The sequence below is a fragment of the Rhineura floridana genome, chromosome 5 (assembly GCF_030035675.1).
Source record: "Rhineura floridana isolate rRhiFlo1 chromosome 5, rRhiFlo1.hap2, whole genome shotgun sequence".
NCBI lineage: Eukaryota > Metazoa > Chordata > Lepidosauria > Squamata > Rhineuridae > Rhineura > Rhineura floridana.
The window spans coordinates 151,899,027-151,926,902 of NC_084484.1; the positions used below are offsets into that span (position 1 = coordinate 151,899,027).

The 27,876-nt window shown below is 42.6% G+C and overlaps 1 protein-coding gene across 5 annotated transcripts; it reads right to left on the reverse strand.

The window, feature by feature from the left end:
* Nucleotides 1-1,274: 1,274 nt before the first annotated feature.
* Nucleotides 1,275-27,866, reverse strand: TEX26 (testis expressed 26). Of its 5 annotated transcripts, XM_061629565.1 has the most exons (8): nt 27,620-27,866; nt 25,174-25,258; nt 21,381-21,543; nt 17,114-17,270; nt 13,684-13,857; nt 9,601-9,762; nt 5,720-5,761; nt 1,595-1,680 (listed from the first exon to the last, which is right to left on the reverse strand). In XM_061629565.1, coding segments are annotated over exons 1-8 (918 nt in total). In that variant the 5' UTR covers nt 27,753-27,866; the 3' UTR covers nt 1,595-1,678. The 5 variants fall into 5 exon arrangements, with proteins under 5 accessions (XP_061485548.1, XP_061485547.1, XP_061485550.1 ...); XM_061629564.1 differs by lacking the exon at nt 5,720-5,761 and having other exon boundaries at nt 1,275-1,680; nt 25,174-25,255; XM_061629563.1 differs by lacking the exon at nt 5,720-5,761 and having other exon boundaries at nt 1,275-1,680.
* Between the last annotated feature and the right edge of the window lie 10 nt (nt 27,867-27,876).

Consider the following 27,876-nt stretch of genomic DNA (forward strand, 5'->3'; position numbering starts at 1 on the left):
TAGGTGTAGAACTTTGCACTTATCCCTCTTAAATTTCATTCTGTTGTTTTCACCTCCTTATTTAAGTATTAATAAAAATGTTGAAGAGCACTGGGCCCAGGACCAAGCACTGCGGTACCCTTCTTGTTATCTCCCCCCAGTTTGAAAAGGAACCATTGAGAAGCACTCTTTGAGTATGATTCTATAGCCAAATGAGGATCCACCTGGTAGTTGTTCCATCCAGCCCACATTTAGCTAGCTTGCTAATGTCATGTTCCCTCTTACTTGCCTTTTTTCTAAGCTCCCCCCCCCATATTGTACCTTTTCCTTCTAGGAGAGTTGCTGAAGCTCCCTGATAAGTTTGATTGCATTTACTAGAAAATGTAAATATCCACAATGGAAATATTTGGTAATTATTTATTGCATTTATATCTGACCTTTCTTCCATCAGGGACTTCCAGTTGGCATACATGGTATTCCTCTGTGGAATCCCATCCAGGTGCTGACCAGGTCCAAAGAAGCTTACCTTCAGCAAGGTGGCTGCTTCATGAGCCTTCAGCCCCTGGGGTGGGTTTATTTGGGTTCTGTTCCTAAACAGATCAGTTTACAAAGCAGCAAACATGATTTATGTACAACAAAATACAGACTCTTATCTAAGCAATGGGGGAAGGTGAAACTTCAGGGGAATAAAACACTGTTTTGTTGAGGAAGGGAACTCAGGTAATTAAAACTAGAGCTGCAATATTTAGTTAGATAAATTGATTAAAGTAAACCTCTGATATATTAAAAAGTGCCCTGTTTAATGATTTTTTCCTGTATTATTTCTAATATAAATATTTATAAATTCTGCACATGACAAACACCCTTAACAGGACAATCATCTCTCTTCTTTCTCACTGAGATGGTGATGCTTCTTCAACAACACACATATATATAATCTCAAAAAAAGGAAGTACCTTGAGCTCCTATTATTTTTTACACATGTGCAAATGTAATTGCTTAGTTAATTGGCTAAAAGCTGCAGTCCTATACCCACTTTTCTGGGAGTAAGTTCCACTGAACTCAATAGGACTTACTTCTGAGTAGACATATATAGGCTTGCTCTGTAAAACTAATATGCTTAATTGACTTATTTAATAGGGTCAAAGTTCCAGTTAAAATATCTGAAATCCAGATGATCCTGTAGGAAGGCAAAATTAAAGCTAGAATGAATATTCTCTTCTGTGTTTTTTTTAAAGAAGATTATCTTTTAATTTTTATTTAAATCAGTTCCTCAAAATTGCAATAGCATTATAACAAGGAATGAAAATAGGACAGGGAGATTGTATCTTCAGTAACACTTTAACTCGGTAAAAGGATTTGATTTGCAATACATAGAATATGCAGCATCTTGAAAGTTCATGAATCCATACTATATTTCCAGGGTCAGTGAGATGGGAGTACTATATATTCTTTTACAATTTCAAAAGAAAACCTGAAGTATAAGAAAGCTGGGTGTAGCTCTTCAAATGGTTTACTATAAAGAGAGACCACAATGGTATTCAATTGTGATTCAGCTTCCTAGTATGTTGCTGAATTTTCTCCTGAAAGCTATTCAGACAGATTTCACGGGATTTTCTTCTGGCTTCTTCGACGAGGAAGGCCTTTGGAATTTCTTGTTCCCACTGACCCTGTCAAGGAAGTTCTGAAGGATGGGTTTTTCTGCACAAATAAAATGTATCACTAAGTTAGAAAATCCAAAGAGACATAACACATTAGAACAGAAAATGGGTGAGTTCTCAAAGGGCCCAATCAGATGTGATGTTAAATGCATCTTTGCATTTAACATGTACTTTTGTTTTTTATGCAAATAGTGGGGTGGGAGGATGGGATTGCAGCAGGTGGCACGGGGGGCATACTTTAACCCTTTCCTCCCCTGCTATGGTCCTGATTAAAATTGTTCCTCTAAAGGTGCTATTTGCACCAATGGGAGATTACCTCCTCATGCAAATAGCAGTTGCGGAGGACCATAGCAAGGGAGGAAGGGGTTAAACTTCTCCTCTCCACCTGCTGCAATCTCAGTAAGCATCAAGCCCCCAAGTAGCTGATATTTGCATTAAAAAAAAAGCTCACACAGAGCTGGCCCAACCATGAGGAAAAGTGAACCTTGCGGATCAGGCTGCAGATGGGGAAAGCAGCAGGCACCTGCCTACACACCCCCAAATCACTCTTTCTCCCCTCTCCTCTGGAAAGTCACTCCTTAGTCCCCACTCCCACCCCAGTTTACTCAATTCTTTCTTTTCTTTTCCTATCTACAGCCTCCTTTGCTGGGTCAGGAAGAGCTAACTGGATTGGAGTCCAGTCAGGTCAATTACTCTGCAGCTGTTCCACTGCTATTTGGCACATTGTGTGAATGACTATGTGAGAAGGATCTGTGTATGGTTGGGGAAACAACAGAAATTCTCCCTTCAGCTGGTTTAAAGAGCGCCATTGATCTGTCCAGATGGAATCATCCTCCTTTAACCCCTCAGATCAGGAGATGTTCCCAAGTGTTATGAGGGTGTTAACAGACGGCTGTGGGGAGAAAGTTGATAAACATGCTTCCCTTGGACCCAAAAGGTGTCCAGCACCCTCTTGCCACCATTCAGGCCTGTAATATTTGAGAATCTTCTCCCATGGTCTAGTCTCTCTCCTGGAGTCTCCTGGGCTGAAATAGAAGCAGTATTACTGACCTCAGATAGCAGGCCCAGCACCACCAAGTGGCCAGATCAGGCACTGGCCAAGGGCCCCTGTGGCTGGGGCTGGGAAGGTGGAGCTCCTGCTCTGCAATCCCCACCACCATCAGGTCATGGGGCATGATAGCAAATCACAACCCGTAAGTAGCATGGCTTGTGGCATGGGAGCACCACTCTTCCAGTTGATGCCACCCCAGCATGTCGCTCCAACTCATGTTGCTGCTTCAGTGTGCTATGTGCATGCCTTCATCTTGGGTAGTGGCAGGCATGTGTGCTGACATGGCAATGCAAGAGGTGGCGCCACCGGTGTATTTAAGCATGTGCAGGGGGGGCTGTGGTCTGGTGCTGGCCCTGTCATGTAGCATAAGAACATAAGGAGAGCCTTTGGCCCATGTAGTCCGAAGTTCTCACAGCATTGTGTTCATGTTCTCACATATGCCTATGGGAAGCCCGAAAGCAGGACTGGAGCGCAAGAGCACTCTCCCCTCCTGCGGTTTCTAGCAACTGGTATTCAGCTGAAACAAGGACCCCAATCGCTGCTACCTTCCATCCCTGTGACAGATTCAGCATGGATCTCTTGTGCTCCCAAGAGAGAGGCTCAATCAGGCACTGACCAAAACTGTTTGCCTTTCTGTGCTTGACTAGTCATAGCTCTGTGTCCAATGCAGCCAGAGAAGGATGAAGCCAAGAGATTTGGGCAAACGCACTGAGTGCTCCCCACCACCACTTTGCCCAGTGGTCCATTCTTAGGAGTTTCTGGGGCTTTCGTGCCCATTCACACTCACTCTCACTCAATTACATTTATTCTTACTCCATTCACTCACTCTTCTGCTCACCCATTCATTTGCTCACTGACTCACAAGTACTTACTGGGGTACTGTTAGAAATTATTTTGTATTTATATATTTTGCAACTCTGTTCTATTTTGAACTTTTTTTTTAATAATGCAAGTCATCTTGGAGCAGCTTTGCTTGGAAAGGCAGCCTATAAATATTTTAAATAAATAAAATAACTCACTAGTTTACTTGCTTGCACAGTCATTCACTCACCCTTTTTTTGTCAACAAAGGCTCGTGGGTGGCTAAGCTACTGGCAGAGGTATCCAAGTGCCTGTGCCCCCAGTGTACCAACCCACCATCTAGGACACCCACCCATCCATTACACCAGGAGAATGAAGGCGCAACACAAAAATGTCCCAGAATAGTAACTCACTCAGGTAGTAAACACCTGACCTAGTGAAGAATGGATCTCACACAGCAAAATGCCATAAGCCAGCGCTGTGCTCATTAAATGCAAAGACACATTTAACATCCTGTCTAGCTGTCCTGGTTAGCCTGTTGAAAACATTTGCGCCTCCACAAGGGCCACTGGAGGCCTGTGAAAAGAGCAACCCTTCTAACCAGAAATCCTGTTGTCCTGTAGACCAAGGATGGGTTATTCCCAGCTTATGTGATTTACTTTTGTTTTTTGTTACAAGAACCCTGAGATGTATCAGGTACAAAAAAAAATACACTTATAATTAAAGAATTCTGATGCCAGGTATTTGAGTATCAGAACTGAACTGATCTCACAGTGTATCTCACAAAAATCTACCGTCCCTGTCCCCCAGGTTTCTTCATTTCAGCTTCAAGTCGATTCCGATTGATGGTGACCCTATGAATAGGGTTTTCCTGGTAAGCGGTATTCAGAGGTGGTTTACCATTGCCTTCCTCTGAGGCTAAGAGGCAGTGACTGGCCCAAGGTCACCCAGTGAGCTTCATGGCTGTGTGGGGATTTGAACCCTGGTCTCCCAGGTCGTAGTCCAACGCTCTAACCACTACACCACACTGGCTCTTATTTCAGCTGTATAATCTGGGGACATGGAGTCATTTTGTTGCTGTTTTTGTTAAACAATCAGAAGGCAAAAATCCTTGCTGATCTGCTGGATATCACCCAGAGACTGGTCAATAGATCCTGATCTACCTTTTACCAACCCCGATATAGACTGCAGGGTTGGTGTCAGGGATTGGCATCATTGGGAACTTGTTGAGGCCCATGCCTCAGTAGAGGCCCACTGTCAATCTCTACAGCTGCCCACCTTGGCCTCTCCTCCTCCCTGCTGTTGCTGGCTGTTTACCTCCATGTGAGAGGAGCCGTGAGAGGAGGAGGAAAAGCAAAAAAAAACCACCTCTGTATGGTTGTCCTTTCCTTAGGGGACGTGGTGCACATTGAGCCCACAGGGAGATGCAAATGAATGAGCAGTAGCAACAGTAGCAAAGAGGTGGGAGCACTCAGGGAGGACAGCCCAGTGAGAGCATCTTGCGCCAAACAGCAACTTAAATGGTGGGTCCATCACTAACAGATGTACCCAGAAACAGGAGCTGCTGCAGGATGAACTGTGCTCATTGTTGTTCCCTCCACCTTTGCTGCTCTAACGTCACCGGCATCACCAGCGCTTTTCAACCCTCTCACCAGACTTTAGGGAGCCTGTCTGCTTTGTTTTTGCTTCAGTCACCTGACATATGCATCTGTTGTCATTGTGGTTCTGCACTTTCTTATGAGTGTGTTTACACTTTACCAACAGCTTCAAGAAAGGTGGGGGAGGTGGCTTCATGACTGACACAAGAGCCAGTCAATCAGCGCTCTGCACAGCTCTACTTTAAGAAGGGAAAGTGGCTTGGGGATTGACACAAGGGCCAGCCAATCAGCACTGTGCAAATTTGAAATCCAGAACATGTTTCCTGTGAGTCTGATTGAAGTATGTGTGATATTTTTGTCAAAAATGAGGCGAGTGAGCCTTTAGTGGGCTCACTGTTAAAAGTATCACAAGTATATGCGCCCTGAGCAGCCCCACAATTTCTCCTTCCTTGTTACTCCTCAAGTCCTGTCACCCACTACCTGCTATGACACTATGTGAGGCTCCTGCCCTCTCTGGCTGGCAGAAAGGTGGGATAAACAAAAGGGAGGGTCAGTAATGGGGCCAGGAGAGGAGAAGGGCAGAAGACAACAGTTGTGAAAATCATTACATCAGCATTGGTCGTTACATACATTTTTCAGGAAAAATCGCTTTGCGCTTCCTACAGGAAATACCTGGAAAATAAAAAATAGGCTAGGAACATTTTTTTTCCTTGACAGAGGGTCTGTACCTTTAGCAGTTGCATGAGAGGTAGATGTCCACAAGGTCCAGCTTTCCTGCCCCTGTTACTACTGCAGGGATGGGGGAGCTGTGATCCTCCAGATACTGTTGGACTCCAGCCCCCTGTCACCCTTGATCATTGAGCATGCTGTCTAGGGCTGACGGGAGCTGGAGTCCAACAACATTAGGACAGCCCCTGGTTCCCCTATCCCTGTGTTACTGTATCTCCATGTTGGGGAAAATGGAGCCTGCTGAGATTCTGCCACGCACAGAACCTCTTTCAAGAAAAAAAGAAAATATGGCAATCTTTGCAGAACAAAGAAAAAGTAAAAGAGTAGGACCCTGTAATGCCTGAGAGACAGAATCCAGAAAAGGAAAACTTCCTATGAAGGGAGAGGGGAGATGGGGAAAATACCTCACTGGCTCTGTATATAGTCACCAAAACAGCACAGATAATTCAAACATCACGTCAAACTGAGTGGGAGGAAACAGAGATGCCTTGTGTGGTTTTGTCACTAAGTACACCTGGATCTAGTCAGCCACCTGGGTGGGAACAACTAGGATATCATTCTAGTGACACATCATCCAATATTCCAGTTATGATTCTGTTCTCTGAGTGCAACAGATGGAGGTATCAGCAGACCAGGGGTAACCTTGAAGTTTGTTGAGGATGGAAAAGAATCTCTCCCCTCAAACAGCCTAATGAAGACTGAGCATGCCCAGCACCCACCAAATGCTTTCTTCCTGTTGAGATTAAAAACAAACTGGGGGGAAATGCGTGGAATGGGGAATGGAATGAAGAGATGGGAAATGGCAGAAGAAGAGACACACAGATATAAAAGCACCCACCCACTCACTTGCTGTCTTGGTTAGCCAGCAGCAATCACTCATTCTCTTTCAGCAGCCAGCAGTCTAATGTTTGCTGGCTCTCATCAATTGGCAGCTGTCCATTCACTCATTCTCTCATCAGCCAGCGCCTGCCCACTTGCTCGCTCACTAGCCAGCAAACTGCCCATTCATTTGTCCATTCACCAGCCAGCAGCACCCAATTGTTCACTCCCTCCCTCAACAACTGATACTCCCCCCATTCACTTATGGGCAGGCCCACACCATAGTTCAAAGCACATCCAACACACATCTACAGCACATGGCTTCCCCCCAAAGAATCATGGGTACTGTAGTTTATTAAAGGTGCTGAGAATTTGTAGCTCTGTGAGGGGAAAAGCCACATCTCCCAGGATTCTTTGAGGGAAGTTGTGTGCTTTAGATGTGCATTGGATGTGCTTTAAATGTATACTATGGTGTGGATCTGCCCTCACTCTCTCACAAGCCATTCACTTCCTCTCTCATCAGCAGGCACCTGTAGGGAGAGCTCTGAAGGCTCTCCACTCCAAACACACACACACACCATTTGTCATGGGGCTATGCATGTTTCTGGTTTTTTCCATCTTCAGCCAAGAGTGCTCACATTTATGCCACAAACACAACATCACACATTCGTGTGCATGCACACACACAGAGGGATGTATCAGCAGACTTGGAGAAACCCTAAGGTTTGCAGAAGTACACAAAATCTTTAGGGAAAAAACTGTAAGAGGAAGGGGGGGAAAACAAACACCAAAACAGTCCAATGAAGACTGAGCATGCTCAATGGCCATCGAAAGCTGGCTGGCTGTTGAGTGGGGGGGGGAGAACCAGGGGAGGGGGAATGGAGTATCTGGAAAAAGAAGACGGAGGGAGAAATACAGCTACTCAAAAAGTACAGAGAGAAACATCACATTGTCTGGATAGGTCATTTCCTGGTTCACACTTAGAAACTATTTTTAAATGTCCTCAGGGATGGAAGTGAGAACTACATGTAGAAATCAGTGGAGAAATGAAATCTTAATGTAGCTGGAATTAGGCAACAGTATGGCTTCCCCACCCAACCACCTCTAAAAAATCCCAAAAGGTGGCAGCAAAGAGAAAAGCTCGTGCTGTTTCTAACTCAGTTCTTATTTAGGGTGAAACAAGTTTTAAAAAAAATTAAAAAGTCTGCTAATGCAAATTCCAAGTCCATTGGCTGTAATTGGGACAGAGTGTGTTGTTGTTGTTGTTACAGTAGGGCCCTGCTTTTCAGCGGCCCGCTTTTCGGAGTTCCGCTAATACAGCTGCTTTCAATTAGAGTAAGGCCCCACTCATACGGCGCTTGTTCCGCTTTTTCAGCATTTTTCGGGCGTCAGTGCCATTTTATTGATTGAGTTTCGCTTTTCGGTGGGGGTCTGGAACATAACCCGCCTTATGAGTGGGCCCTACTGTATTTTATTATTATTATTATTATTATTAACAACAACAACAACAATAATAATATCCTGCCCTTCCTCCCAGTAGGAGCCCAGGGCGGCAAACAAAAACACTAAAACACTCTAAGACATCATAAAAACAGACATTACAATATATTTAAACAAAACATCTTTAAAAACATTAAATCAAAATATCTTTAAAAACATCTTTTTAGAACAGCTTTAAAAACATCTTAAAAAAGCATTTCCAACACACAGACGCAGACTGGGCTAAAGTCTCTACTTAAAAGGCTTGTTGAAAGAGGAAGGTCTTCAGTAGGTGCCAAAAAGATGAAAAAATAACAGAGATGGCACCTGTCTAATATTTAGGGGGAGGGAATTCCAAAGGATAGGCACCACTACACTAAAGGTCTGTTTCCTATGTTGTGTGGAACAGATTCCTGATAAGATGGTATCTGCAGGAAGCCCTCACTTGCAGAGCGTAGTGATCTACTGGGTCTATAAGGGGTAAGACGATCTTACAGGTATCCTGGTCCCAAACTGTATAGGGCTTTGTACACTGCAACCAGAACCTTGAACGCATGACAGCCCTGCAGTGTAGTTCCCACAGAATAATGCAGGTGGTTTACAACAACTCTGCAGTGTTATCCAGAGTATTATTTCACTATTGCAGATTGAGGATTAGCCTGAAGCTGAGAGTAGCATACAATAACCATGCCCTATTATCCATTGCTTTTATCCCACATTGCAAGTTAGGCTCAGAGAGTAGTCTTCAACAGCACTGCAGTGTTGTTAAGTGCTGTATATCCCTACTGTGGGTTAGAGGGCTGTGCTAAGAGAGTAGCTTAGCTCAACCCTGCAGTGTAGTCCACTTTTAATATTGCAGGTCATAGGTGGGTCAGAAACGGGTTTGACTCCCCAGTGCCTCTCAGGTTGCAGCAAAGGTCCAAATTAAATCTAATTCTTACTCCCAGGCCACGTCAAGCACTCAACTGCACGCAAGAGCCTTATGTTCCACTAAACGGCATGCAAACTGGTTTCACTTGGAAATATTCAGAAATATTCAGGAACTAAAATAAGAACAGGGACTCCTGCCTGATTCTAACTTTCATTTTTTTCCTATCTGCTCTGGTAGTACGCACACCAAAGGTACACTACAACATTTTATTGCAGAGCCCCAATCGCATCAGTCTAATCTGCCAGGACATAGGACAGGCCACCAATATTATGAATAATTGGGTCAAGTAGGTTATTCTACTTATGCTGATCCTACAGTTTTTGCTGTAGACAAACACAGGCACAGACTCTATAGTGCTTGAAACTGCATATTGTAAGCCTCATAAGTGTCAAGTAATTCCTTTAGCTGGACAAGCAGAATCTGATAAACTCTGCAAATGGGAAAATGAGAACTCTTATCACATATATTAAAAGGTTTGATATTCGGAACGTCTTAACTATTTTTAGCTTCATCAATGCCTATGCACAATTGATTACTTTCCACTCTCACCTACCAGGATAAGGAGCTCTTTCCACGTATGCTTTAATTTCTTCTGGGTCTAGAGAATTCAAAACTGATACGATCTCGAAATAATCTTTCCCAAAATCTCTTTGGTATGTGGACAGATTTTTGGTATGTTCTTGATTCCAGATTTGAGCAAATGTTACTGAAGGAACTGTGAAGACAGGCCAATAAAAGACATCATGTGAAATGATGAAATAATGAAACCACGCCACTGGTTCTTCTGCTCTTCCTATGGAATGTTCTGGCCATTCAATTTCAAACTACGTTAAAGGATACCTCTCAGGTGGTCTCCTATTCTGGAGTGCCCACAATAGCAGAGTGTAATTTTGGTGGGCTCTTTTCTAAGAAGGCAATAGCTCATATTCCCTGATTTCTGTTGGTGGTATTCAAAGATTCATGTATCCCAATGACACCTTTGCATATTAACAAGTACTAGGGTGTAAATAACATCACAACTTGCTAAGGAGAACCAAACATTTCACAAAGGCGACGACTTAGTTAATAAAGTTCTATCATTTCCAAAGTACATGCACTTCATAATCATTGGGGTGGTTTGCACATAATGCTAAAAAATGTAGATGCTGATGTCTTTAAATCTCTTTTTAGTCTACTGTTCATTTCAATTATCTTTTAAATGTTTTAAATTACTTGTTTTTAACTATGTTACTAATAATTTTAATATTTCCTGTAAACTGCTTGCAGGTTTTATTACAATCAAGCAGTATATAAATTTTGTTAAATACATAAAATAAAATTAAAAATGGTTTAGCTTTATGTGCATGAGACTCAGAGAGCCCGACCTAAGCAAATCATTGGGTTTGCACACACTCTCCTTCTCTCTGGCAATTACTTTTACTGCAATTACTTTCAGTTTCAAAGAATCTCTGCCTAGCTTTACATGTGAACTAGGAATCCTGGGTTTGTAACAAACAATAGATCTGTTAACAAACAAAAGGTTTATAACAAATGATAGAGTTATAACAAATAGGGTTATTGTAAACCATAGGTTATGAAGTTGTCTTGTTTAACTAACCATTGTTTGTTTAAACCAGAATTCCTGATTCACAAAGAAAGGCTGCATACACATCATACATTAAAAGCACATTGAAAGCACATCCCCTTCACCAAAGAATCCTGCGAACTGTGGTTTATCCCTTACAGAGCTACAGTTCCCACCACCCTTAACAAATTACAGTTCCCAGGATTCTTTTTTTGGGGGGGGGTGCTTTAAATGTATGGTGTGTACGCAGTCTCAAACTAGGAGTCTTCTTCCTAGCCATGCATTAGGGTTGCCAGGTTCAGGGCCTAAGACTGACCCTCTATCTTTCGGAGAAGAGAAAGTCAGCCAAGTGCAGATGTTCTTGCAACACTGTAATGGGAAAAACCACAAGGTGGGATTCTCCCTTCCCTCTGCACAACTTTTAAAGATACAGAAGTCCTCTTGGAGGCTGGGCCTGGCAACCAAGAGGTCTTCTGTATCTTTAAAAGTTGTGCAGAGGGAAGGCAGAATTCCACCTTGTGGTTTTTCTCATTACAGTGTTGCAAGAACACCTGCACTTGGCTGACTTTCTCTTCTCCTAGAGATACAGGGTCAGTCTCAGGCCCTGAGCCTGGCAACCCTAGCCATGCAGGAGGAAGGGATGGGAAATGTGTGAACCTGATGCTTTGCTTGGGCTTCCTGAAGCTCATCTATGTGGCATTAAACCAGCCTTCCCCAACCTGGTCCCCTCCAGATGTTCTGGATTACAATTCTCATCAACCCTAGCCAGCTAATGAAAACATGTTTTAAACATGCAAAAGGAACCAGATTGCAGCATGCTGCACTAAAACCATGGTGTAGTGTTACATGAGAACCAGCCCCTTATTTCCAAAACAGTGATGGGGGCAGCTAGCAGATTACTATGCCTCTTGGAGAAGCAAAAAATGGTCATGCTTGCTGATATAATGCACTCAGGACAATACATAACACTAAACACATTTTGAGGCATTACTTTTGCACAAAAAGAGCACTTGTTACTCAGTTGTATGGAATCCAGAATTCTTTCCTCAGGATAGTACTTCTTTTGTCTTTTTCTGGCACTCAAACTGGCCATAATATATAGCTGTGAAAATACAATTTTCCCTCTGATTGTGAATAATTATTATTAGTCCTTTGTGGAATGTAGTCACCATATTGTATGATTCTATATTGCCCGATGTGTCACTTTTGAGGGTATAAAGACTAAAGAGGAAGCTAGATTCCACCCCACCCCATTCAGGTAGAGAGAATACTGGAGAGAGATGAAGCGTATTTTAGGGTTATATGTTGGATTTGTTTATGGTTTTTGCTGAATAATAATGCTTTATTATATTGATGTAACCCACCTTTGATTTTTTTTCTTGGGAAAAGGAAGGTGGTACATACATATTAACAATTAGGAAAAACCAGGTTTGTTAGTGGTAGCACAATGTGTTTCCTTCATGGCTAAACATAAATTTATATCACTTTAATTATTGTAAAATAGACATATTTTAGATAGCGAGTGTTCTTCTGCTGAATCAAGCAAGTAGGGGAGCACTTACATAGCTGTTTTTAAAGAAAGTTTTATACTTTTGATCCCATCTCACTAAGAAATGCCCCCTTTTTGTGATCCTTTTGGTAATGTTTGTTTAAATCTCCTCTGAAGGGTATGCATTTTGTTACTCTAGCAATGGAGTGTATCTCTCCCACTCTCTCTTTTTAAAGCTAACATTAGTAAAACCTCTTCCACTGAAAAGCTATCTCCTTCTTTATATGGTGTAGTGGTTAGAGTGTTGGAGTACGACCTGGGAGACCAGGGTTCGAATCCCCACACAGCCATGAAGCTCACTGGGTGACCTTGGGCCAGTCACTGCCTCTCAGCCTCAGAGGAAGGCAATGGTAAACCACCTCTGAATACCGCTTACTATAAAAACCCTATTCATAGGGTTGCCATAAGTCAGAATCTGCTTGAAGGCAGTCCATTTCCATTTTTCTTTATATGTGGAGCTATACGGCTGGGTCAGGGCTAACATGAGTGTAAAGCAAAGGGGGGAGACTGAACTCTTAAAATTCTTTAGTAAAGAAGAATAGGAGTGGTTCATAGGACTCACAAGTGTGCTTTAAGTTAAATGAAAGGTTGTGAGTGGATAGCTCCATTTAATAAAAAACAGTTAATGTCCCCACCTCTCCCACCCCACTTATTGCTATGGAATATGTCAATCAAGAATATTGTTGTGAGATTGGGGAACAAGAGTGGGTTAATGGAACTAGATGTACTTGGTTAAAGTTGGTCAAATCTAGTGGTCCATAACTTTCCTTTGTCAGAAAAGCTGTTAGCTAATTGTGCTCAATAGTTAGCTGGATCTTCCTCCAATCTTTTGGGTGGGACAAAGGCATACATACCTTTCCCGCTCCTAGATAAGGATTATATCATCTAGGCCTGTGTGTAAAAAGAAACAAGAAAAACTGCAGCTATTGCTGGAAAGTGTGACAGACCGACTGCAGTTTTTAAGAGACAGAGAGAGAAAGAGAGAGGCAGGGAGACAGTAAGCTCTGGAAAGTGCCTTACTGTGGGGGGCTGCCTCTCTCTGGAGCTATAATGTGGGGCACTGGATTTGGCTGTCTGTTGGAATGTCAAGCTGTATTCAATCTATGTAATTATAAATAAACTCAAATATTAAAAAAAACTTTCCAAACTTGGTAAAGTGCTGCACTCCTGGAACTTCTCATTACTCAGAGAAGTGGGGCAAGCGTAACAATATGATGATGATTATTAAAGCTATTGAATAATTGATGTTGGAAATACAAGGTCGCCCAGTGTTCCACACTAACTCTAATTCTCCCACACTGCCTACTGGATGGGTCAAAGTGGCTCTTGGGGTATAATTTTTTTTCTTCATTTTCTTTGGAAACTTCAGCATCCCTATTCAAATATGTAAACAGAGGTGACCTTGAGAGTATTGTCTGCCTAGGATTGCAAGAAAATGGGGTTCAATGAACCAAATTCCAAAAGTTGTGTATAGGCTTCAAAGTCAACATTTTGTCAGCTGTCACACCCAAAGATATTCTCACCAGCGCCTTTCACTGGAATATGGCGCTTCGCGTTACATCCATATTTCCAAGTATAGTCCTGTAAGTCAGGAGCATGGGGTTGGGGCTGGTAATGACGCCTGAATTCAGTGTCTGGTGGCTTTGGGACTAACACTTTCCAGTCTGGAGGAGCAGGAGCACCCTCTTTTGCAGCACCTGCAAGACGAAACCATAATGCTACAGTGAACATAAGGATCTAATAAATTAATTTTTACATGGATGAAAAATCACATTTAATCTACAGTCCTAACAATACTTACATAGGAGTACATACCACTGAACTCAATGAGGCTTAGTTCTAAACAGGGTTGGGGTGAGAAATTCAATTAAGTTGCATTTAAAGCTGAATCTATCAAATCCACACTTTCTGAAACAATATGGGAACTGAAACACAACCATCCTTCAAAATCTGCATATATCCAAATTCTGCAGTGCAGTTCTCCAGTCCAACAGTGTTTACAAAAATTCATATATTAGGGGAAACTGTGCATAAAATTGAATATATTGATGAAACTAATATACAAAATGCATTATATTAGGATAAATTGTTTGCAAAAATGTGTACATTAATCAAAATTGCATATGAAAATGTGTTTATTAAGAGAAACTGAATAATTCTTCTTTGGAGAATTTTCATGAGGATTTTTTTCAAAAATCTGCAAATTGCTACAGAAATGTGGAGAACTTAATTGAAGCCTGGAAAAATAGAAATGGAGAGAACCGAAACTGACAGATCTTTCCATCCCAACTTCTACGCAGACAGATATAGAACTGTGCTGTTAGTCCTTTGCTACATTAGTCTTCTCAATGCAGACCAGTCACCAAGCCTGTGAACACATGGTAGTTTAAAGTAGATCCCATGTGTGCATGTTTTTCGCACTGTCTACGCAACGTTATCCTTATTCAAGGGGCAGCCTGCACTTTCCTATTTAATTCGTATTTTCCCAATCCAAGGATAATGTGGTAAGAAAAAATATCCAACATAAAATCACATATGACCGAACTGTGGACAAATTTAAGCACACTGTGTGGATTTTTTCTTTTCTTTTAAAGTGTGGTAACGTTTTGCTGGCTGCCATCTATCATCATGCTCCCTACTTCCGTTGGCGAAGCCCAGTGGGGCTAGGTGCAACACACACTTATTAAAAAAAAAATCCACTGTTTTATGCAAGCCTGGTATATCAGAATACTGAAGGAAGATAGGCCGAGAGACAGTGGCTGGAACACCTGATGTCAGGAGCTGCAAGTTGTCAGGAGTTGCCCCAGCTAGAACCAGGTGCCTTCGTTTCTGTGGTCCCCACATTGTTCCCCATGTGGTCAGGCATCAGAAATGCAAGTTAGAATATCTTTCTGGAAGTAGGCTGTTGTCTGGCTTTGCTCATCCAACCTGCCCAATGAGCCCTCCTGGACAGGGAAGTCTTGTCTGAGCAAAACGGTCTTCTTTACTCTGGTTTCTTTCTCTGAGGTCCTTGGTGCTGACTCCCTGGCTCACCTCTCACACCTGTCTGTGGCTCAGCCCTTACATCCAGTGAACTGCAGGACTGAATGGAGGATCTGAACACAGGTGTCTCCAGTCCTAGTCTCTGTAGCAGCTGGCATGGAGGAGCAAAACTGGAGCTAACTCCTAGCACCAGCTTCACTACAGCTTACCTGGATGGGGCAGGGTGGGGGCAAGGGTGGGGCTACACAGAAGCACTAGCCCAGCCCTGTCTAGGTAAGCTGTAGTGATGCCCACATCGGGAGGATGGCTCCACAGCTCTGCCTCACCACACTGGCCACTGCTGCCTTGTCTGACACACTATGCCCTTCACTAAACTGATCTCTGCTTGCTTTAGGCAGTTTTGTAATGATGTGGCAATGAGCTGAGTTAGCTACTGTTTTAGAAGACTATTGAGGGCATAATTCTTCCTATCCCTATTCAAGGATCCCCACGGGTCCATTGCCTGCATATCTCCACCATGTCCCTCTGTGGCTCTGTGCATGGCTTAGGAGGACAGTCCGCCCAGCTCTGCATTGCTTTGTTTACTCAGGCTGCCTACTCTATTCCATCCATTTTCAGTGCCAATCAGCTTTAATTGTGTAGCCTGAATTTACTGTATGTGATGGAATCCCACCTGAAAACAGCAATAGTCTGGAAATGCCCTGAGAGATCTGATCATGGACGTCTCATTTGGCCTCTAGGATGACCCAGTGTATTAGGAACTGGGAATGCATATGATTTGTTTACCACTGCAGTAATTCTGTGCATAGGAGGACAGGCAGATATATAGAATCTAATGTCACATCCATACTGTACATTTAAAGCACCTTTGTAGCCCTTTAACAGTCATGACTTCCCCCAAAGAATCCTGGGAACTGTAGTTTGAAAATGGTGCTGGGAACTGTAGGTCTGTAATTGTAACTCTCAGCACCCTTAACAAACTACAGTTCCCAGGATTCTTTGGGGGAAGCCATGCCAGTTAAAGTGGTGCATGTGATGCCCCTGTATTTTGATAACTGTAAATATGGTAAGTGCAGGTTTATTAAAGTATACATGGTAAGTGGATTGAGTGAGAGGGGGGAGTACATGGGCTAGAATGCTGGAGAATGCTGTATGATGATTGGCTGAGCGTTTGAGTGGCTGAAGGTATAAATGAGAGGATGATAGTTGAGAGAAGGTCAGTTGGTTGTGGAGTGTGGATTGGAGTTGGTTGTGGGTTGGATTATATTTGGCTGGTATTGAGGCAGATTATATATGACTGGAAACATAAAGAGTGACACTATATGAAACCATACGCTTGTTAAATATACCTAAAGTAATCTTGTTATTTCCTGGTGTTTAAAAATAAATATTATTCTTGGTTTACCAAAAGCCTGATCCTTGGCTGGGGTTTACACAGACCAGAAGGGAGGGCAGGGTAATTACCAAGGCGGAGAAACAGTATCAAATGGTGGCAGTGGTGAAGAGATAGTGTATCATCAAATATCCAGGGCAACCCAGGGCTGTATGCTTTACAGGCACAAAGATACAAGGGGGTTGTGGCCTGCAAGTGCACCCAGACACAACGTAACAATAGGCCAGAAGGGGACTAAGGCAAAGTCCTAAGGCAATATTGTGAAACAGGGAGTGCCTGGTGGTGCTGCCTAGCAGTGGGATCTTGCGAGATCTGTGCTAGAGCCGGAGAGAGAACAAATAAAACCGAGGATCCTGACTGGAGGGACCTGGTGATGGTGGTCAGAGGTGGGATCCTCACAGTGCACTTTAAATGTATGGTGTGGATGCGACCTAAGTTAAATGCTGCCTTCCATGCCAGGCTGCAGAATGTCTCTGGGTGAAACACATATCTTCTATTCTCAGTTGTAGACACAGCCAGGAACCACAACATGACCTTTATTACAGCATTTTAAAGTAAGGAGAAGCGAAAGTCCTCACCTGGTTGTATCCCTAAATAATCTCTCGCGTATGCTGTTTTATACTGCTTTTTTAATACTTCCTCAATCTCTTTTTTAGTAATAGGTTTTGTCCAAGGTGAAAAGCTTTCTGTAGATAATGGTGTTTCCTCCCGGGGCATTTGCCAAATCAGGAAACGCTAACAATGTAGAAAGGGGGGGGAAAGAGTGAATATGAAAATGCTGATTTAAAAAAATGTACTTCATATAAGCTGCTCTTCTACTTTAACGTGCTCTGGCATTCAATACACTAATTTTCCTATTTCTAAAAAAAATACCTATGAACATGGCCACTTCTTCATTGTACCCATTTTGTCTCTTGACCCAGTTTGCACATCACACTAAAACATAGTTAAAACAAACTATGCTTTAATATGAACAAGCAGCATGCTTCAGAACACACCTCAAACGTTTTCCTCTGAGCGATTCCCTAGACAGACCATTGGTCCATTTAATTCAAGTGTAGAACATGGCAGCTAAATTGTTAACTGGAACAAAATGTAAATGTACTGCCTTCAAGTCGATTCCGACTTATGGCGACCCTATGAATAGGGTTTTCATGAGGTTGAGAGGCAGTGACTGGCCCAAGGTCACCCAGTGAGCTTCATGGCTGGGATTCGAACTCTGGTTTCCCAGGTTGTAGTCCAAGGCATAATATCGGTCCTGGTCTGACTTCAACAGCTGTCAATTTATTTCCAGGCCCAATTCAAAGTGCTGTTTTTAACCTTTAAAGCCTTGTATAGCTCAAGACAACTATGCGTGAAGGACCACCTTTCCCCATTTGTACCTGCCCAGACCCTGAGATCATCATCTGAGGCCCTTCTTTGTGTGCCACCTCCAAGGGAGGCCTGGAAGGTGGCGCGAACAAATAGGCTCCTTTCCCAAGAAGGGCAGCGTGGCCAACCTGCTCTTTTTGTTGGTGCCAGGCAAAGATGTTTTTGTTGTCCTCAGCATTTGGGCAGCACCAATGATATGATATTGTACTGTTAAACCTGTTTGTAATCAAGTTTATGTGAAATTTATTGCATTTTTTACTTGGGTTGTAAATCGCTTCGGGGCTTTATTTAGTGGGAAGCAATGTATACACTGAATAAACCTAAACCTTCAATATTATCCAAGGATAGCCAGTGTGGTTCCCCCCAGCAGTTGTTGAACTCCAATTCCCATCAGTCCCAGCTAGCATGGCCAATGGCCGGGGGTAATGGGAGTTATAATCCAACAGCTACTGGAGGGAACCATGTTGGCTACTGGTGGTCTACACTGACTGGCGGCAGCTCTTTGGGGTTTCAGGTAGGAATCTTTCCCAGCCCTACCTGAAGAAGTCAGGGATTGCATCTGGGACCTTTTGGATACAAAGCATGTGCCCTGCTACTGAACTGCAGACCTAGGGTGTAAACACCCTAGTCACCAGATCAAAGAGTTTCCATGAGCCACACCTGGAGGGGCAATGAGTTGATCTGCCGATCAGTTGCGCAATCACTTTGAAGCAGATTTTTTTTTTCCAATAATTTTTATTCAGATTTTCATAAAACATACAAGACAAAATCATAAAACATTCAAAGACAAAAAACAAAATCAAAAATAGTTAAACAAAAAGAAAAAAAGAAAAAAAAAACAAAAATAAAAAATAAAGAGTAAAATATTGACTTCCCATTTGTCAAAGATCAAATCAGTTATAAGTCTATAATATATAACAATCCTGTCTCTTAAGTCATATTATAAAATCACTTTCCTCCAGTAGTTATCTTACTTAATCATCAAATCTCATAAACATTACTTTATTCTTTCCACAAAAAGTCAAAGAGAGGTTTCAATTCTTTAAGAAATATATCTATCAATTTTTTTTTCCAGATAAGCATATCGATTAATCCATCTCATTACTAATTATGATAATCTTATTGTCATAACCATAGTCAAAATAAACATTTCAATTAATCCATCACATCAGAATCTGTTAGGTTCAGTAATTTCAGTAGCCATTGTTCTATTATCCCTATTAGTTCCATTTTCCATCTTCCATCTTCAGTAGTCTTGTTAAGTCCAGTAATTTCAGTATCCAATCTTCCATTATCAGTATTCCATAATAATCTTGCTGTCAAAGCCATAGTCATATAGTAAGAGTCTGATGGGAATTACCTCTATCCCAAATATTTTCTTGCCATCCATTCTGAATAGGTTGCTGAAATACAGCTGTAAAATCATATCTCTGTTCTTTTTTTCAAAATACACTGGGTCATCTCTTGAAAGTTTTTCCATTGTCACATGGCTGCAGTTAATTCCATAGATTTTCTCTATATTGGGCTCCATCACATCATTCCAGTCCAGAAGATTATCCATGCCATTGATAACTTTATCTCTAGAATCTTCATTAATTTCTTCAGAGATAACATTGAGTTCCAAACAATAGATTTTATTTCTAAAGTCCATAGACTCCAAATCTTGTTCCTGTTCCACGTTTGTTCCAATCTCCGGGATCTCCTCTCTCACAGGGACCCCTGTTCCAGTCTCCAGGGTCTCCTCTCTCACAGGGACCCCTGTTCCAGTCTCCAGGGTCTCCTCTCTCACAAGGACCCCTATGTCTTTAATCTCCTGTGTCTCCAAACAATAGATTTTGTTTCTAAAGTCCATAGACTCCAAATCTTTTTCCTGTTCCACGTTTGTTCCAATCTCCGGGGTCTCCTCTCTCACAGGGACCCCTTCCAGGGTCACCTCTCTCACAGGGACCCCTATATCTTTAATCTCCTGCTTCATTTTACTCAATTCAACTTTCAGCTCCTTACAACCCTGTCGCAGGTTTTGTTTCGTTATCTCAATCTCATCCATTATTTTCTGAAACATAGTTATTTCCAGCTTCTCAGCCACTTTCTTAATTGCCATTTTAAAAGAAAAATATAGGAAAACCACTTCTTATTTCAGCAACAATTGGGTTAATACTCCAAACTTGGTGACATCACAGTATAAACAGAGCAGACAGCCTTATCTCTCCATGCTTAAGTAAACAAAATGCAGTTCCCAGGATCGAAACAATTAATGGCGGTCGTCAGGAAACAGATTCGTCAAAATAAAATAGACCAAAAAGAGAGTAGTCTCAGACAATATAATATTCTTCAAAATAAAAATCTGGAATAGAAATCCCTCTTCTGTGTATATCTTTAGAATGCAAATCCAGGACAGCTTTTTGCAACAAAAACAGAGATAGGCTATTAATTAGTGAGTAGCAGAGAGAAGTTATGGCTCCCCAGTGAGATGTCAAAAACCGATCAATCTGGCAAATCTCTTTTAAACAGCAACAATTTAAGTCAAGTAAAAGAAAAATATAGAAAGAAGGGTGCTTGCCTGTTAGTGCGTTCTCTCTTAGAAGATAAGATGAACGTTCGCTTTATCAGATAGAGCTTGTTGTTGAAAATCCGTCCCACCTTCGTCGGCTGGACCTCGTCCCATAAATTAATGAGATCTGGTCGTCCCAACAAAAATAGGCTTTGAGGTTAATCTCTTCGTTTCTCCCTACCCGGGAGAAGTTTAATCAGTCAAAAAAAAAAAATCTGACTGATATATCTGAATAAGCTTCTTTTGAGGCAGGAGCCCGTCTCAAAAGCAGGCACAGGCTAAGTCACCCTTCCTGGAAGTCCTGAAGCAGATTTTTTTTTAAAAAAAAACACTTGAGCTGATCCCACCAGGTTTTATAGTAAAAAGGGGCAGGGTTTGACTAGCGCTGTGTGCCCGTTTTCGGAAGAGAGAGGTGGAGACACACTGGAACCGGCAGAACAGTGAGTGTGTTTCTACCCCTATTCTATGTACGTTTCTAATTCAAATTTTACTAAGGCCAAATTAGATGAAACATTAAGGATCTGACTGGCCCTTGTGTGTTTGGGGGTTGCACTCGCTGCAGCTCCCTCGGCCCAACCTGGATTGGGATTGTGGTTTGGGGAAAGAGCAGGTCATACCCTTTGCCACAAACATGGTTTTTAATCTGGATTGGGGACCCCACGGCTGCTATTTCCCCCGGAAGGAAAATGGCTTTTAGCGCATATACGGTACTTGGCAAGTCTCATTGGACTCAGGTGAAACTTTTGTTCTGAGTAACAGGATTGACCTGTGCATTTCTGGCTGCTGAGTGTTTCCTTTCCCCTGCAAGCCTCTTTGAGGAACGGTCCCAAAATCAGACATCCTCCAAGAGGTCCTTGCATCCAAAACAAAAATAAAATACAGATCACATACAAAATGTTAAGGGAAACAACTACATTCCTTACTTCCCCGGGCTGAGGATTGTTTCTCCTTATTCCTGATGCAGAGCCACTTCGTATCGGTTCTGCCTTGGAATAAGGCTTCCAACAGTACTCATCTCTGTAGATATTCCTTCCAGTAGGTTCATCTATTTGAAAGGGAATGACACATCCTTTGCTTGCTCTGGAACTGCAAGAAACAATTGAGATGACAATGAAATACAGTCATGGCCACCACTTTTAAACTATTAGTTATCTCTCACCCGGTTCTGCTCCTGTTTTAAGCACCGTACTTGAAAAAATACAATATTGGTTCATTTATCTAAACATACAGAAACACTGGAAACTGTGTCACCCTGTTCAGATCATTGGTCCATCTAGCTGAGTATTGTCTTCACGCTGACTTTGCAGCTGATCTCCAGGATTTCAGATAGGAGTCTTTCCCAGTCCTACCTGGATGGAACCTAGGACCTTCTGCATGCAAAGCACAGGCTCTACCACTGAGCGGAGGCCTTTCCTCCATAGGGAAGGATGGGAAAAAGCAGATGAGACTGAACCAGAGACAAGGAGATCTGAGGAAAGGGGCCATAGCTCAGTGGTAGAGAACACATGCCTTGCATGCAGAAGGTCCCAAATTCAGTTCTTGGAATTTCCAATTTAAAGGATCAGATGGCATGAAAGACCTGCGCCTGAGACACCGGAGAGCTGCTGCCAATCAGAGTAGGCAGAATGGATGGACTAATGGTCTGGCCAGGTCTCTTTCTGTGTTCCCTATGACTTCACTCAAATGACTGCTAATATTACAGCAATGAATTTGTGGGGGCGGGCAGCAGTGAGTCACCATACAAGACAAAAAACTTTTACTAGAGTAAGTCATTGTGTAGTATCAGGTGCAGCATCAGATAATCAGAGCTTTCTGGAATGCTCCTGGACAGACAGAATCAAACAGCAGTTAGACTCAGAGCAGAGATGGGGAAGCTGTGGACCTCCAGATGTTGTTGGACGACTGCTCCTATCAGCCCCAGTCAGCATGGTCAGTGCTTATGGGTGATGGAAGATATAGCCAAGCAATATCTGGCCACAGATTCCTCACCCCCTGAACGTGGAGGTTGACTGTCAGGAGGTGAAAAAGACTCCCTCAAGCATTTCCAAGGAGAGATGGTATAAAGCAGGCATGGGGAGCCTTTGGCCCTCCAGATGTTGCTGAACTTCAACTCCCATTGGCCCCAACCAGCATGGCCAATGGCCAGGAATGATGGGAATTGCGGTCCAGCAACATCTGCAGGGCCAAAGGTTTCCCACACCTGCTATAAAGGAAGGAAATATAAATGGGAGGAAAGGGAGCAGTGAAAGTAAAAGTGAAATCTGCTAGATGTGATGACTAGATAAGATGGGTGGGAAATCTTTGGCTCTCCAGATGTTCCTTCACTCCAACTCCCATTGCCCCAGACCATTGGCCATGATGGCTGAGGCTGATGAAAGTTGGGAGTCCAACAACATCTGGAGGGCCACAGCTTCCCCACCCCTCGCAGCTCACAGATGATCCTAAAGCACAGATGGGGGACTTGTGGCCCTCCAGCTGTTGTTAGGCTTCAGCTCCTATCAAGCCAGCATAACCAGGGGACGATTGGAATTGGGGTCCAACAGCATCTGGAGTGCTACCCATTCCCACTCCTGTTGTAAAGACACAGTAATGAATGGGAGAAACAATGGGATTGTTTCATTTTTTCTTATCTTTATATGATTCATCAAGGACTAAGGCTACAATCCAATACATGGCTACTCAGAAGTAAGTTCCACTAGGTTCAGTGGGACTTACTCCCAGGTAAATGTGTATTGGATTGCAGCCTAACTCAGTGAATAGGGGGAAGAATGTAACAGACAATTGCCTGCTTGTGCTTGCTTGAGAACCTCCTTCCATTCTCCACCCATATGCCAGCACTGGCCACAGCAGGCTCAGCACTGTAAAAAAAATAATCCAGACCTAAGCAATGTATTAACATCTTGTAGTAATCCTTTGGAATTAAGTCTTCTGCACTGACAACTCTGGCATTATTGGTACAGACTCGTAGGAGAAACTTGCTACTGGGAGGGGAGAAAGGGAGGCCTTTATGAGTGGACTGCATTGGATATTTCTAACATATCCCATTCCCACTGGAGACGAACATTTGGTTGGCAGATCCCAGGATCACAATTTTGGAATCTCCTTCCTGGGGGAGATCTGTTGGGCTTCCTTTCTTTTTTTAGAAAGTTCTCAAAACATTATTATTTTTTAAAGTTCTCAAAATCCTATTTATTCAGATAGGTCTTTGATAACATTTTTTCTGCTACTTTAATTGTTATTCCACTGCTGATTGCTTTGTTGTTGTTTTTTAAAAATATTGCTTTTATTAGTATTATTTTCCAGTACAAGGAAAACCATAGCCAAATATAAGCTGAAACATCTTATGCATGTGCTGTGTCTAAAAGATATGCTCGTTTCTTCTTTTCAGATCCCAGAGAAAAGGCTTTATATGCTCAGTCAACCCCCTACCCTCAACAACTCTCCCCAGGTTCAGTCCCACAAGGGGCAATGCAAAAACAAAATACCCAAAGAATATAAGCATATTTTTTAAAAATTGTTTTTGAGAGCAATATTAATATTCTCGATATTTGTATGTCATTTTGGTTACATCTGCAGAAATATTTTGTTGCGATGTTTCTGTTTGATTGCTGTGGGTCGGAGTATCACTCTGGGTGGTTATGCGGCCTGAAGCTACTGATGTCAACCTTCCCCAACCTGGTGCCTTCCAGATATTTTGGATTATAACTCTGTGCTGCCTGAGGAGTTGCAGTCCAAAACATCTGGAAAGCATCAAGCTGGGGAAAGCCTGACTTATGCTCTACTTGCATATTTGTAAATAAACCAAATATTACAAAATAAGTCTCCAGTGATCTCTCTTTGAAAGGCAGTCAACCCAGGTAGCGCTGCTCTTGAAGCTTCTCTCCACTCGTGAAAATGGGGACGCATAACAATACTGTAATGGCACTTTTTTGTTACGTACTTTTTTAAAAAAGAAAATAAATATTGATATGAAATTATCAAGGAAATTGAGCACTACTTAGGAATAGGCAGGAACTGGGCAGGGGCAGAAAGAAGAGCTTTTACCATCAGGATGGGGACCGTGCAGTCCTCCAGATGTTGTTGGACTACAACTGCCATCGTCTTTGACCCACAGGCCATGCTGTCTGGGGCTGATGGAAGTTGGAACAAGAATGTCTAGAGGCCCATAGGTTTCATATCCCTGCTCTGCCAGCTCCTTGTGCTATTTTGGGTGGCATATTCAGAGCTTGGAAAAGTTACTTTTTTTGAACTACAACTCCCATCAGCCCAATCCAGTGGCCATGCTGGCTGGGGCTGATGGGAGTTGTAGTTCAAAAACGTAACTTTTCCAAGCTCTGCTACATGTGGCAAGGAAACCTGTAGAAGACAGCAGAAGCCCCCATCTGCCACATAGCTGTTAAAGCCACACAGGAACCCTTCCAGACCAGAAACTGACAACCCTCCATAAAGGGAACAGGAGCTAGTCTCATCCAGGGCAGATTAGATGGGCTCCAAGGTAAAATATTTTTTAATTTTCTTTCCATGTGGCAGTTATCAGGCCAAACTACATGTTACTTTATTCAGTCTTAAATCTTCCCTCTCCTTTTCTAGTTCTGCTTGATACAGCATGGGAAGGCTAATGTTTGAAGATACATAGTTAATCAAGAACAAAGGCGTTTTAAGATGTCGCTACAAAGGACTGAATGATTTGAATAAATTAAATCGGTATAATCTTACCAATCTGCATCAGGGTCTGTTGCAGGTTTAAAGACAAAATCGTGTTTCATTGTCGTTTCATAAGGATCCCACTTTATTCTGCCTACTAAAAACAGTAGCTGTGAGTGCTATAAATTCTAAACACTTCCTAGTTTTTTCTGTTGATTTTTTTTTACTAACCAGTAATGACAAAAAATGATGGTTGAACTCCTTCCCCAAAGCTATGTAAAGTGTCTTGGCACCAATGGGAATTTTGATCCCAATGCAAATAGCAGCCATCAGGATGAGTGGGTAAGATCTGTATCAGGACCACCATTGGGGCAAAGTCCCCCATCTCCCATGAGGTGAACCTGATAGAGATGGCCTCTCCCAGCATATAGCATTTCCTTTAAAAAAAACCAACCACCATGCAGCAGCTAGTTGCACGGTTATCGTCACATGTAGTTTATCTCATCGTTACAGAGACAAAAAAAAGTCTTACAGTTTAGCCAGTTCACGAAGCTGCCAGCTCTGCATTTCTTTTTCTCTCTCAGAACCAGCCAACTGACACTTCACCTGTACAAAGAACCTTTACAAAGCAACATTCAGAATCCATTCTGATTTGATTTAAAGAAACAGTACACCTCTCAACTTCTGTCTCTTATCAAAGTTGCAGGAGCTTATTCTCATATCAGCCATGGAATGATATCAGGGGTGGGGAACCTGGTGCCCTCCAGATGTTGTTGGACTCCCATCAACCCTGATTGTTGGCCAGGCTGGCTGGAGCTGATGGGAGTTGGAATCCAACAACATCTGGAGGGCCAATCCTGAATTATACCCACAACAATCCCTGTAACAGTGAAGATAAACTGTGAGAGTGGTCCAAAAAAATAAAATAAAATCCTTTTGTGTGTCTTCCAAAAATTAAAAAAAATACAAATTAAAGTCTCATCCTCGAATAATAAATAAAAAATAATAATTTTATTTGTTAGTCGCCTATCTGTCCAACTATACGGACACTCTAGGCGACTTACAACAACAATTAAAATACAATATACAATAAATAAAATACAAATTACAATATACAATACAACTGATATCAAAACATCTGATTAGTACAGCAATCTAATCCATCCCGAAATTATAGGCCTGCCTGAAGAGCCAGGTCTTTAAAGCTCTACGGAAACCCGTCAGGGAGGAAGTATGTCAAAGATCATAAGGGAGAGAGTTCCAGAGAGTGGGGGCCACCACCGAGAACGCCCTCTCCCTGGTCCGCACCAGCCTAGCTGTTTTGACTGGTGGGACCGAGAGGAGGTCCTGTGTGGCTGATCTTGTGAGGCGGCTTAGTTGATGATACTGGAGGTGGTCCTTCAGATAAACTGGGCCAAAACCGTTTAGGGTTTTAAAGGTCAACACCAACACCTTGAATTGAGCCCGGTAAATCAATTAGATTTAAAAAAGCTCTGGATTATGCCCATAGATGGACTGCCAATTATGTATATACAATATACTTTAAATAAAATAATATTTTTTACCAAATTTATTTATTTGTTGTCTACAAGGCAAGATGTGTAAATGAGCAAATAAAAGATGCTAGGTTAGTCATCCATTTGTTCTAAGATTCTTTTCAACTTTTCCAGGTCTATAAATGCATGACCTGCAGGAATTCATTTGGTGCAACTTTTCTGGACAGCACCAACCTTGAAGGTCAATGGATAAGAAGTAATAGTGGGTTTGAGTCCATTGTGCCACTTAAAGGACTTTGTACCCTTATTATTTTACACTCCAGGATTGGGATGGATGACATAGGCACACACATATGTAGGCATATCTTTAGCCCAGGCTCAAAGAAAAGCATTATGTCATACAACACTTTCATATATTTAAAAGAATTAAATATGCTAATATGTGTTGGACAAAAGGAGTCGTGGCAGCCTTCCCCCATCTTATCTTCACAACAATCCTGTGAGGTAGGCTAGTCTGAGTGAGAAAATGTCCCAAGAATCACACAGTGACCTTCATGGCTGAGTGTAGATTTGAAACTGAGTTTTACCAGTCCTAGTCCAACACTCTAGCCACGCTGGCTCTCAAAGGTTTAGTTCTTCTAAGAGAGGTATCAACACTATGATCTATCTCAAGTAAACTGGTCATTACTAGATTGCATATTTTAATACAATATTCCAAACACTCCGCCTATACATAATATTAATATACTAAGCATTCTAACTATGCATAACATAAATCAAAGCAATCTCTTTCTTCCCCACCCCGACTCAACGCAACCTAAGTCTGCCTCCCACATCCCTTGCTCCTTGCTCCTCCCCCCCCCTCCTCCGTTATAGGTCATCTGGCAAGGAACGGAGGGCAAATAACTTCTTGGTAGGGAAGGCTCATGTTCTTTTCCTCGCGCTTGCGCACAATGGTCATTCTAGATCCCTCACGGCCCGCCCTTCTCCCCCTCAGAGCAAAGTGCGAAAGGGTTTCTCACCAGCAGGCGGCGGCGGCGCCGTTCGAGCTGATCGGGGCCTCCATGGGGGGACAAAGGGGGCTGAGGCGGGTACCGCGGTGGTGCCACTGATCGGTGGGAGGAGAGGCCCGGCCTCACGCTCTGCGGACTCCATGCCAGGTGGCTAGTCCAGCTGCTTCCCAATCCGAGAGTCCGTCCACCACTTTCTCTCCTGCCGGGGCGTAAAAGCTGCAGCCGGGAGGAGAAAGCCAGCTCAGAGAGGCATAGCTGCTGGGAAA

Bases quoted from the DNA above. Each gene is read 5' to 3' on its own strand.
- TEX26 (XM_061629563.1), bottom strand. From the start codon at position 27,752: ATGGAGTCCGCAGAGCGTGAGGCCGGGCCTCTCCTCCCACCGATCAGT. The intron at 21,544-25,173 runs GTAAGATTATAC...TGTTTCTTGCAG, and splicing joins ACAGACCCTGATGCAGATTG to TTCCAGAGCAAGCAAAGGAT. The intron at 13,858-17,113 runs GTGAGGACTTTC...TTCGTCTTGCAG, and splicing joins TTATTTAGGGATACAACCAG to GTGCTGCAAAAGAGGGTGCT.